The sequence below is a fragment of the Arvicanthis niloticus genome, chromosome Y, assembly GCF_011762505.2.
Source record: "Arvicanthis niloticus isolate mArvNil1 chromosome Y, mArvNil1.pat.X, whole genome shotgun sequence".
NCBI lineage: Eukaryota > Metazoa > Chordata > Mammalia > Rodentia > Muridae > Arvicanthis > Arvicanthis niloticus.
In genome coordinates, this window is record NC_133431.1 from 5,624,230 (window position 1) to 5,636,081 (window position 11,852).

Here is an 11,852-nt window from a genome sequence, read left to right on the forward strand (position 1 = left end):
TAAATATAATGTGTATGATATGTATAATATATAAATATATAATATGTATAATATATATAAATACATATAATATGTATAATATATATAAATATATAAATACATATGTTTATTATATATATAGAAATACTTAAAATGTGTATAGCATATATAAATATATAAATACATATATGTATAATATATAAATATACAAATACATATGTGTATTATATAAATATATACATAATGTGTATAATATATAAATACATAAGTACATATAATATGTGTAATATATATAAATATATAAATACATATAATATGTATAATAAATATAAATATATCTATCTGGGAAGATGACAGTGAGGCTCCCTGGGGAAGAGAGAAGAGAAGCCTGCGGAGAGGATGCAGGGGGACCTTCCTAGGAAGGAGAGGGAAGAGTCACTCAGGAGGAGGTAGGAAACGGGATTTATGGGTGGGGAGTCTCTGGAGGAGCAGGAGAGGAGCCGTCTAGAGTGGGTGCCGTCCTCACCACCTGGGCCTTCTTGGGATGAGCAGTCACGGCTCTGGCAAAGTCCCGCAGATGGCTCTGGATCTCTGGGAGGAAGTTCCGGCTCTGAGGACCCTCTGGGCGGAAGGTGAGGGGTGGCGGGTTCCTGTATAGGAGGTGGAGAGGAGGGTTTATACAGCACGACTTCCACCATCTCGGGGCCTGGGATGTCTCAGCAGAAGGATTCTGATGCGCGACCTTCAGTCCACCCGCGCACCTTAGTCCCCGTCACCTAGAGCGGCCTGGGTCCTACTTTCTGGGATGGCGGCTGACGGTCTACCCTTCTCTGACCTCACCCAGTGAGTGAGCACAGGCTACCCCACGGCCAGACAGGAACAAGCACCATCTCGCTTTGATGAAGAGCAAAGGCTTCACTATCTCAGTGTCTAGGGAACCTTGGCCTTCTAACACACACAAACACACACACACACAGGTACACACACATACACACACACAGGTACACACACACATACACACGCATACACACTAATAATAATTACATTCTCTTCCTCCAGTCCCCAGGGGCTTGCACGATGCCCGGGGCGTGAGGAGCACGTGACGTGAGAAGCGGGAGTCACACTCAGTCACCGCCCCACTCTCACCATCCCCATCCACAGCGTCTGTGTCTAGTGATGAGAGAAGTCAGGACGGTCTGGATGCCAGAGCTGCGCACGATCACGCACTTCCAGCCTTCACAACGCTCAGGCGTCGGGCTGGCGACAGGCACACACACCGGGACGTGTGATATATAATATATAAGTATATAAAACAAATATATATATATATTACATAATATAGCGTCGGGCTGGTGAAAGGCACACACACCAGGACGTGACAGACACGGGAGGCCTGGTGTACATCACACCGTAATAAACGCTGCTAAGGTGACTCTCTGTCACTGTCCCCTCAGACCCACGGGGTTTGGACGGCGCCTTCCTCCCGTGAAGTCCCAGGGCGCCTGCGCACAGAGAGACCAGCAAGTACCTCTTCCTACAGCAAAATCTCTGCACCGCAGTCAGGTCGGTGGCACCCAGCCTCCTCATGGTCAGCTGGTAGTAGACGTCGTTTCAGAGTCCGACCAGGTCCCGGCTGCCTCCTGGCGTGTGACACACCTGTGAGAAAAACTCGCTGAGGTCCAGTCACCTCTGTACTCCCTGGAGTGGGTGACAATCTGTCATCCACACCAACCCTGACTTTGGGAAGACCATCATCTGGGTCCGCAAACCCCCAATGTCAGCCGAACATAAAAGTTCTCCAGGCCGGGCAGTGGTGGCACACGCCTTTAATCCCAGCACTTGGGAGGCAGAGGCAGGTTGATTTCTGAGTTCGAGGCCAGCCTGGTCTACAGAGTGAGTTCCAGGACAGCCAGGGCTACACAGAGAAACCCTGTCTCAAAAAAAAAAAACCAAAACCAAATATATATATATATATATATATATATATATATATATAATCATATATAGTATTATATATTAATATTATTATATATTAATTATATTATATATATTAGTATATTAATATATATATTAATACATATATATAAGAAATTTCAGACGGGACCGATCTGGAGACGCTCAGTCTGCTGACCCGCTTTCCCAATGCCCGGGGTGGCCACGAAAGGTGCTGCTAGAGAATTGTCACCGACATTTCTGCCTGACTGTGGACCCTGCAGGCTAAAATATTGACGTGCCAGGCAGGATGTGCCTGTTCGTGGTAATGTGGCTCAATTATGGGGAGTGGGTCAGGATGATAGCCTTCTGAGTTCATTTAAGGACGGCTCCGCCATACTGAGTTCATGCTGGCAGTGTCAGCCAGGAGATTGTCCTGTGGTTGGAGACACACGTGCTCCAGTGGGCGAAGCTACTTTTATGCTTTTACTCTTGGATGTGACGTCAGACTGCCCGTAAACACATGTGTGCTCACATGTCACTGAGGTCATGAGCCTCAACACATGACCACTAGTGAATCCCCTGATCACAAGTGACTGTCACTGTGACATGGGGGGCTTCTGTTCTTACCCAGGAGAAGAAACCACCCACTCCAAGGCACAGGGATCATTGCAAGAGGAGGAGGAGGAGGAAGAGGAGGAAAAGGAGGAGGAGCAGGAGGAGGAAGAAGAGGAGGAGGAGGAGGAAGAGAATGCAAGAGCCAAGGTAGGGGGTGGAGTGCTGTGTAACAGTTTCTTCCCAGATGAAAACATTCCATCCTGCAGGGGAGGCCCCTGAGCAGGGAAGTAAACAAGTAAAAAGGCGGCTTCAAGATTCACCCGGCCCCTCCCTGCCAGAGCCAACAGCCCAGAGGCTGAAAAGAGCATCACACTAGGACAGACTGACCAGACAGACTGTGCTCTCCTCTGACCCCGCCCACCCGGCCCCGGCCCCGCCCACGTCACACTAGGACAGCTGCAAGGAAGAGGAACCAGACAGACTGTGATCTCCTCTGACCCCGCCCACCCGGGCCTGCCCCCGCCCAGATCACACTAGGACAGCTGCACGGAAGACTGACCAGACCAGGGGCCTGAAGAGATTTAGTCCAAGTGGCACTTTGCTGTCACCCCTACCTTGGTCTGTTGTGGGTTCCCTATCTGCAGCGAGTAGACAAGATGGAATAATGCTCAATAATCAACGCTGACCTATAATCAATACTAATCAGTGACCAATAATCAACACTAGTCAATAAGCAAAAGTGATCTCCCATCATGATAATTGATAATCAGCAGTCGATGCTAATGGATAATCGATTCTAATCAATAGCCAATAGCAACGAATAATTGATAATTATTGGTCACTGATTAGTATTGGTTATAGATTAGCATTGATTATCAGCATGCCATCCTGCCTCAGCACACGACACCTCAGGGGACAGTGGAAAGTGCTGTGTCCCCACTTCTCTCTGTCCCCACCACCATCCCCCTGTCGTACCTCTAGAAACTGCAGGGCTAACAGGTGCGGCTCCTGCTGGATCAGGACCGGGACGCGCACCGCGGTCACGTCTTCATTTCTCAGAAGAGCCCAGCGATGCTCGCTGTTCAGAACGGCTTCCACCAAATGTGGCACCTGAACAGGTTTGTCCGGGAAGTCCCGACACAGCTCGCCTGCCAGGGTCACCACATCCGGTGGGGGAGACCCGGCGTCCCCGTGCTCCCTCAGCAGCCTCAGGAACTCCTGCATCCTGCAAGACTGGCTCTGCCAGACGAGAACATTCAGAGTCACACCGGTGTCAGCTGGTTTCTACCCCCGACTCTTCAGACCCATGACACATGGCAGGTGATATGTGAGCATCAGGTTAGACCATGTCCAAGGTGGGATAGCTCACCTGGGAGAAGCTAGAGTGGTGTCACACATCCTCCTTCTACTTCCCCCAGACAACCCTGTCCTTGAGGAAGGCGGCTGCGCAGAGACCACTGAGCAGGGCTCTCTGCAACCCTGCCATCTCAGCTTCCTGAGCCTTAACCCTGACCCCTGGTCTGACCCTTTCATCTCTTCCGTTCATCCTGTGCTCCATGGTTTCATAGAATCTACGATTGCTGGGTAGTGGTGGCACATGCCTTTAATCCCAGCACTTGGGAGGCAGAGGCAGGGGGATTTCTGAGTTCGAGGCCGGCCTGGTCTAGTGAGTTCCAGGACAGCCAGGGCTACACAGAGAAACCCTGTCTCAAAAAAGAAAAGAAAAAAAAAAAACAAAAAACAAACAAAAAAACAAAAATAAGCAAACAAAAAAAAACAAAAACAAAAAAAACCCAAAAAACCAAAAACAAAAAAAAAAAAGAAAAAAACCAAAGAAACAAACAAACAAACAAACCCCATAGAATCTACGACCAGGTTTGCATTTGCTCTTGGTCGTATCCTCCGTGGGTTTCCCAGAAGCCCCGGCATCTGCCACATGGGTGACAAGACAGTCACCCGAATGCAGACACGAATGCAGACACAAGCCCTTTTCACAGACCTGGGGACGCGGATTCCCAGGATGCAATGCGGGGTCCCGGAGCGTCCCCAGGACGGAGCTGCTGGGAAAGAAATCACAGCGATTTCTCAGCAGATTCACAGCCTGCAGAGACCCCGGCTGAGGACAACCGGGTTCAGACATCAAACCTCAGCGTGGAGACGCCTCTTCTAGGGACGACTCTGCAAAGTGAGGCCGAGGACGGCGGGCGAGCAGGGAGCCCGGCCTGCTGTGCCTGCGAGCGCGAGCCTCCCCCGGTCCGGTTCCTGCACACATCGGGGTGAGCATCGGGGTCCGTGAGCCCTCAACACAAGAGGGTTCGCGGTTCTCACCAACCTGGAGCAGGGCCGTCTGCGGATTCCGGTTTCATCCAGTCCTCAGTGCAGCTCCCCGCTGGATCAGGCACAGTGTCTGTGCTCGATGAGACCTCGATCCGAGAAGAAGAAAGGGGCTCCCACTGAAACCCCCACCCAGGCTGGGACCGGAAAGCCCGCCCACGTTTCCTGCTACCTTTGCAAACGCTCTTCCTTTGGAGAAAGACTCACAGATGCTGGACTCCAAACACCGGATGTGGGGTTCCCGAGGCCCAAGAGTCTGCAGCTCAGCTCCCCGGGATACCACTGCCCATGGGCCTCACTGCAGCTCCTCCTACCACGTCGTCCCGCCCTTTCCTCTTCCAACAACCCCTCCTGACGCCCCCACCGTGACTCCTGTTGCTCCCGGGACTCCGTCTCACCGGCTGCGAGCTGAAGAGCTACAAAGTATCCGCACCCAAGCCTCTGCTCCTCCAGGCCTCACATTGTAACCTTTAAAAACTCTCCACGGGCTGCAAGCTAATGTCAGACAAACATTGATTCAATTGTCTAGGCATCTGATAATGTCACTGGGTTTATAACGTAGTATAATTTTGTTATTTACCACAGTCTTATTTTGGAAATAATTTATTTCCAAAATAAATAATTGATTTCTTATTTGGAAAGAGCTACAAAATATCTAAACCTGAGCCTCTGCTCCTCCAGGCCTCACGGACCTTTAAAAACTGCGTTTGGTGGCAAGAAGCAAAGGCTCTGGCTTTTTAGTAGAGTGGGGGAAGTCGGTCCACGGAAAACCCTTGATCTTCCTCGTGTGACGCTCTGGTCACCTGTGATCCGTGACGTGTCGCTGTCTGTCCTCAGGGTTTATGTCAGAGTGCCCATAGTACCATATGGCCAATTAGTAATCAATACCATAACGTCGACCCTAATGAGAAACTTCCTCGAGCCAGTCTGAATCAACTTACACCTGCTCAAACAGCAGCACCACCCAGGGACCAAATGTCCAAAATCTCAGGACTGTGGGGGACACATTCTCATTCAAACCCCTACAGACCACAACAAGGAGTCTTGTGTTCCTGGACTCTAGAGAGAACCCTCAGGCACAAATGTGTGAGAGACATTGGTCAGGGAAGGAGGGAAAAAATACTAATTTCAAATTTTATAGCAATATACGTCAGTGTTGTAAAGAGGGACACAAGTGATTATTATTGTAATGATGATTATTATATTATAATTGATATAACTATAATCATAATTAATATATAACATATTGATTATATTAACATTAATATGTTATAATATAATTATTAATTTATTAATATTTACATTTATTAATATGATATATCTATTAATATATTTATAAATATATTATTTATATTTATTAATTATCTATGCAATTATATTATAACATATAATTAATATAATTATGATAGAATAATAACGTCTCAGCCTCTGGGCTGTTTGCTCTGGCAGGGAGGGGCCCAGTGAATCTTGAAGCTACCTTTTTAGTTGTTTACCTCCCTGCTTAGGGACCTCCCCTGCAGGATGCAATGTTTTCATCTGGGAAGAAACTAATGGAAACCTTAAATCTGTAACAATGTATAAAAAGCCCTCATGACAGAATTATTTACTCTGTAGTCATAACCTTGCCTTTTCACGGTGCACAGTAAAATGTACGGCCGCATCCACAGATCACAAGACCCAGGAACTCAGACCCAACCTAGAATGAATGTTTGTTTCCTTTGATTATTAACATGTTCCAAGCCCATTTTTCTCTTCCAAGTACAGTTATGTGCTTGTAATGAATGAAGACACACTGTCCTCCTCTCCTACCCCATGCGGCCTTCGCTATTCTACAAGGGAAGGGGTACGTTCTGCTCTTAATTCTCACTTTGTTATATCTCTCTAGCCAGAAATTTAAATCATCTCCTTAAGCTTTCTATCAATTACTCTAACTTCCTAAAAGTATTTAAATCAAATTAGGAATTTTATAAAATCATTAATTCATGTAAACAAGGCTGTTTTATGAAAGTCCATCTTCATTTTATTCTGCAGGATATACAGCCAGAGAGTCGGCCTTCTCCAGGAAGCTCATCTGCCCACTGCAGCTCCTCCTGCATGACATCCACCATATTATATATATTATTTATTATGGTATTCATTTCACCATATTTTATACGATTGATTACAGTATCCATTATAGCCTCTATGCTGCAAGTGATTATCAGCTGTTGGAATTTCCCAATGTAATTTTTCAGGTCACTTATGCATCCTGTCACATCATCATCAAATAAAGATACTTCGACTCGCTGCTTCCCAATTTGTATCTCCTTCAGTGGTCTTACTGCTCTAGAGAATTTCAAGTTCTAAACTGAGTAAGTATGGAGAGAACGGACTCCCTCGTCTTGTTCCCTAGTTTTAGTGGAATTGCTTTTAGATTCTTTTTATTTAGTTCGATGTTGGCTTGCTGCAAATCGCCTCTGTTATATTTTGTATGGACCTTGCATGCTTAATTTTTCCAAGACTTTTATCCTGTAGGGGTGTTCGATTTCATCAAAGGCCCTTTCTGCATCTAATGAGATGACCATGTGATTTTTTTCAAGTTTGTTTATATGCTGGATTAAATTTATTGTTTGTTTGTTTTTTTTTTTTTTTTTTTTTTTTTTTTTTTTTTTTTTTTTATCTTGAACTGTTGTGGATCGGTTCTAATGCTATTCATGTTAATTCAGCTCATGAAATCACACGGGGCCTGAGTGTGTCTAGGCTGAGGGTCCCTGACCCCGGTTGGTTCTGATTAGAAAATAAAGTTGTCAGTGACCAATGGCTGGGCAGGGAGACAGAGGTGGGAAAGCTTAGCCCAGGATATGATGCATTTGAGTTTAGAAATAGGCTCACGCAGAAAAATAGAAGGGAATTTAATTACAGTTAAATACACAGGAAAGGATGTTAATTAAAGTTATATAAAGAGAAAGGGGATAATATATCCACATAGATATTAATCTTCATAGGAGGAGGAATTTAAGTATGCAAAGATGAATACACAAACTTAGGACTTGATCTCATATAAGAACATGGCAGGAGATAGTGGGGGGAGTACTGTCTCAGTGGATAATGGTAATTGCTTTAATTGCTTTGAGTTGTTTTGATTACCAAAATGAAGGTGATTATAAGTTTGGTGGTATTAATGACAACAGTAATCCTCTGGGACAGAATTCAGAGTACAACAGGCACATTTGCATTATAATTTATCTTTATAATTTTCTTTCATATTTTATATTTAATTTTATATTTTACTTTTATTTATTATTTTCTATCTTATATTTTATATATGATATATTTTATATTTTATTTTTATTTTATATTTTATGTTTATGTTGTATATTTTACATTTTATATTTTATTGTATATTTTAATTTTTATTTTATATTTTATTTTATTTTATATTTATTAATTTTATATTTTATAGTTTATATTTCTATTCATATTATATCATATATATAATTTATTATATTTTATATTTAATGTTATATTTTATATTATTTTATATTTTACTGTACTTTTAGTTTTTTATTTTCTATTTTCTATTCTAGGAGAGAGGCTCTGTTTTTGTGTCAACACAAAAAGTATCTGGACCCCTTCCAAACTAATATGGACCAGATATGATAGTGGAAGCCCCCTGAAGATCTTGGCTACAGATGAAAAAGAAAAATTCAAGACCAAACAGGACAGGCAACATAAATTGCTGATCCTTCCACAGGGAAACAACCTCGAAACATGCGTAGACATAAAAGTATCTCTAGCCAAAACTTCAGCTAAAATCAGACAATTAATCTTGTTGGTTATGGAATCTTTAAGATTCATCACGACATCTTTCACATGGCATGAATAAGGATTTATTACGTTTGGTTATTGATCAGATTAACTCGTGAAAGGACAGTCATCTTTCACCTGCTCAAACAAGGAACAAAAAATTCATCTTTAATTGATCTGTGCACCTTGCACAATCTATGTAAATATCTTAATGATACTAAAATGTTGGTTGTAAGATTCATATATTACACAATGGGCAGCTCTGACAAGATTCATCTGCAGCGACACTGAAATGACCTGCTGTTCCAACTATCTGCCTCCCAAACACCATCAGGAATAGCTGCTGATTCCAGACGGACTTGGTTCATCCAGACAGAGCCAGTCAGAACGTCAGTCAAGCCCTGAGCCCTCTAAGCGAACAGAAACTGGATGACAGATGCAAAAGCTACTTTCTTAAGTCAAACCGATTTTTCTAATTTTCCTATCCCTCCTTACCTCTTTAAAAAATTTTGTCACCGGGTAGTGGTGGCGCACGCCTTTAATCCCAGCACTCGGGAGGCAGAGGCAGGGGGATGATGGTGATGAAATAACAATCAATAATCAATGCCAATCAATAATCAATAGATGGTAATCAATAATCACCAATACTAATTGATAACAATAATGATCAATAATTGATGGCACACACCTTTAATCCCAGCACTTGGGAGACAGAGGCAGGGGGATTTCTGAGTTTGAGGCCAGCATGGTCTACAGAATGAGTTCCAGGACATCCAGGGCTACACAGAGAAACTCTGTCTCATAAAACCAAAAATAAAATTGTCACCCGTCTTCCAAATGATCATAATTTTGAACAGGGAGGAAATAGATAGGAGAGATTACTAAATTTATTCTTGAACAAAGCACTGTATAGTCATAATCTTATAATGACAGAAATCTTTGTTAATCGATGCCAAACTGAACTTATAATTTCTTACACTGGCACAGAATTTATACATTGATACAGATTTAAGGTTTCCATTAGCACAAATCTTTGTATTTTGCTACAAAATTTGAAATTAATATTTTTACTTGTAGATAGGCATTGTACCTTTGCAACCCATTTGATAATACAAAGCTTTGACCCAATTCTCTATAGCTGCTATTACAAACTGTTAGGATGACTAAGTAATGCAAGTTAAGGGCCAGAACATAAACTCATAGTTATATTAGATTCTCATTTAATTATAGTATATAATATAAATATATATATTTATTTATATATATAATATATTTATATATTATATAAGTATATATAAATTTATTTATATATATTATATAAATATATATAAATTCATTTATATATATTTATTATTATATATATAATTATTTATTTATATAAATAAATTTAATTTATATAAATAAATTATTATATAAATTTATTTATATAATAATTTATTTTATATATAATATTTTTATATATATTATATAAATATATATAAATAAATATATAATATATGATTTAATTATAATAAATTATTTTTTAAAGTATTTTCAATATTATTCAAATACAAATAGCTAAGAGTAGTCAAGATTTAACAGTCCAGATATACTTTATATAGATACATAGTCTTCAAACACATCAGAAATTCACAGAATATGGCATTCGTAATCATTTCATTATTATTAGTGTATATCATGCCTTATAGTTTACATAACTGCTGAAACTATGTTCAATGTATATCTGAAATAAAAGGCATTTTAATGGACAGAAGCGTGAAATGTTGCCAGTGTTGTGAGAGCCTGAGAACCGATCCCACCCCTCCCTCGCTGTAGCACTCAGCATGGGGGGACCCTGCACATCACCTGGGAAGCACAATGGAGCTGGCCCTAGTTGGGAAGGCGTGGGTGAGCCAGCCCCTGAGGGCAGGAGAGCAGGGTAGCTGGCCTTGCCCCTTGCTGCGTGTGACGCTGAGTGAGACAGCCAGTGAGGTGTTGTAGACATCACCCTGGTGGTGTGGGTACAGGAGAACTAAAAAGCTGACCGACTTAGCTGCTAGGACCCAGATCTAGAAATTTGTGTTCGTTCACCCCAACATCGACAACAACCATGAACGACAGGCACATGTGAATGGGGCCAGGCCCTCACGTACACACGAGAATAATTTCCTAAAGAATGATTTTCTCAAGCTTTTTTTCAAAGTATTAAGGTTTTCTAAGACTCAGGGCAGTGAGACAAAAGCTGGTTGATGGACCCCCGTAAAAGGTGTGTCTGGTTTCAACACACGGACACAGTTAGAAAGCATATAGTCAATGCAACTTACAATAAATACTGTAGAAAAGACTAAACCGGTTTTAGCTTGACGATTATAAAAGCCTTAAACCGTGCAATCGCCCCTGTTTAAAATCCAGATTCTCTTCCAACTTTACCTCTTGCTATCATAACATCATAGAGATCTGCTGCTGACTTCCATATGTGCTTCTGAAAATGCGCAGACCCCACCTTCCAATATTGTATTGATTTCTAGACAAGTACATGATTGAGACCGAATAATTTGTCATCTTTAAGAAAAATGCAAGAGACATTATAATTTATCTTTTTGGTTCTCTGTCCCACAAGTTCTAAAAACTTGAGGCCAGGCGGCTTGTCACATCTGTGATATAGCCAAGCAAAGGTGGGTCAGAAACATATGCCCAACACAGCCAGACAATCACTCCTACAGTCCCTGCTCCACACTTCATCTCTTTACTTGCTCCCATGAGTATTTTGTTACTTCTTTGGGGGTGTGATATATATGTTTGTTTATTTTTTAATTGGATATTATATTTATATTTCAGATTTTATCCCCTTAACCCATTCCCCCACCACCCAGGAACCTCCTATCCCATCTTCCTTCCTGCTTCTATGAGGATGTGACCCCACCAACTCCCCCACTCCCACCTCCCCACCTTCGAATTCCACCCCACTTGGTGTTCAGCCTTCATGGGATCAAGGATCTCCTCTCTCACCTATGTCTGACAAGGCCATCCTCCCCTATATATACAGATGGAGTCATGGGTCCCTCCCTGTGTGCTCCCAGGCTGGTGGTTTAGACCCTGGGGAGCTCTGGTTGGTTGGTATTGTTGCTCTCCTCATGGGGCCACAAACACTATCAGCTCCTTCAGTCTTCTCTCTAACTTCTCCATTGGGAACCACTTGATCAGATCAGTGGTTAGCTGTGAGCATCTGCCTCTGTATATGTCAATCTCTGGCAGACCTCTAAGGAGACAGCTATATCAGGCTT

General features: G+C 42.4%; 1 protein-coding gene and 1 long non-coding RNA gene across 4 annotated transcripts; one reads left to right on the plus strand and one right to left on the minus strand.

The window, feature by feature from the left end:
* Positions 1-323: 323 nt before the first annotated feature.
* On the minus strand, positions 324-5,357 carry LOC143437321 (anomalous homeobox protein-like). 3 transcript variants are annotated; one of them, XM_076922130.1, is made up of 5 exons: positions 4,976-5,357; positions 4,802-4,892; positions 3,445-3,708; positions 1,508-1,635; positions 324-629 (listed from the first exon to the last, which is right to left on the minus strand). In XM_076922130.1, exons 3-4 carry the CDS (start codon positions 3,691-3,693, stop codon positions 1,591-1,593), a joined length of 294 nt encoding a protein of 97 aa, XP_076778245.1. In that variant the 5' UTR covers positions 3,694-3,708; positions 4,802-4,892; positions 4,976-5,357; the 3' UTR covers positions 324-629; positions 1,508-1,590. The 3 variants fall into 3 exon arrangements, with proteins under 3 accessions (XP_076778245.1, XP_076778242.1, XP_076778243.1); XM_076922127.1 differs by lacking the exons at positions 324-629; positions 1,508-1,635 and adding an exon at positions 2,067-2,189; XM_076922128.1 differs by lacking the exons at positions 324-629; positions 1,508-1,635 and adding an exon at positions 2,067-2,189 and having other exon boundaries at positions 4,802-5,357.
* Positions 5,358-6,184: 827 nt separating this feature from the next.
* On the plus strand, positions 6,185-9,795 carry LOC143437322 (uncharacterized). The gene is made up of 3 exons (XR_013106854.1): positions 6,185-6,646; positions 6,835-7,154; positions 8,370-9,795. It is a non-coding gene; the product is annotated as an uncharacterized LOC143437322 (long non-coding RNA).
* Positions 9,796-11,852: the final 2,057 nt, after the last annotated feature.

What these genes read in the sequence shown, in the direction of transcription:
- LOC143437321 (XM_076922127.1), bottom strand. Translation starts at nt 3,693, where the DNA reads ATGCAGGAGTTCCTGAGGCTGCTGAGGGAGCACGGGGACGCCGGGTCT. An exon ending in TAGCCCTGCAGTTTCTAGAG is followed by an intron (nt 2,190 to 3,444) that starts GTACGACAGGGG and finishes TTTAGCCTGCAG; the next exon opens with GGTCCACAGTCAGGCAGAAA.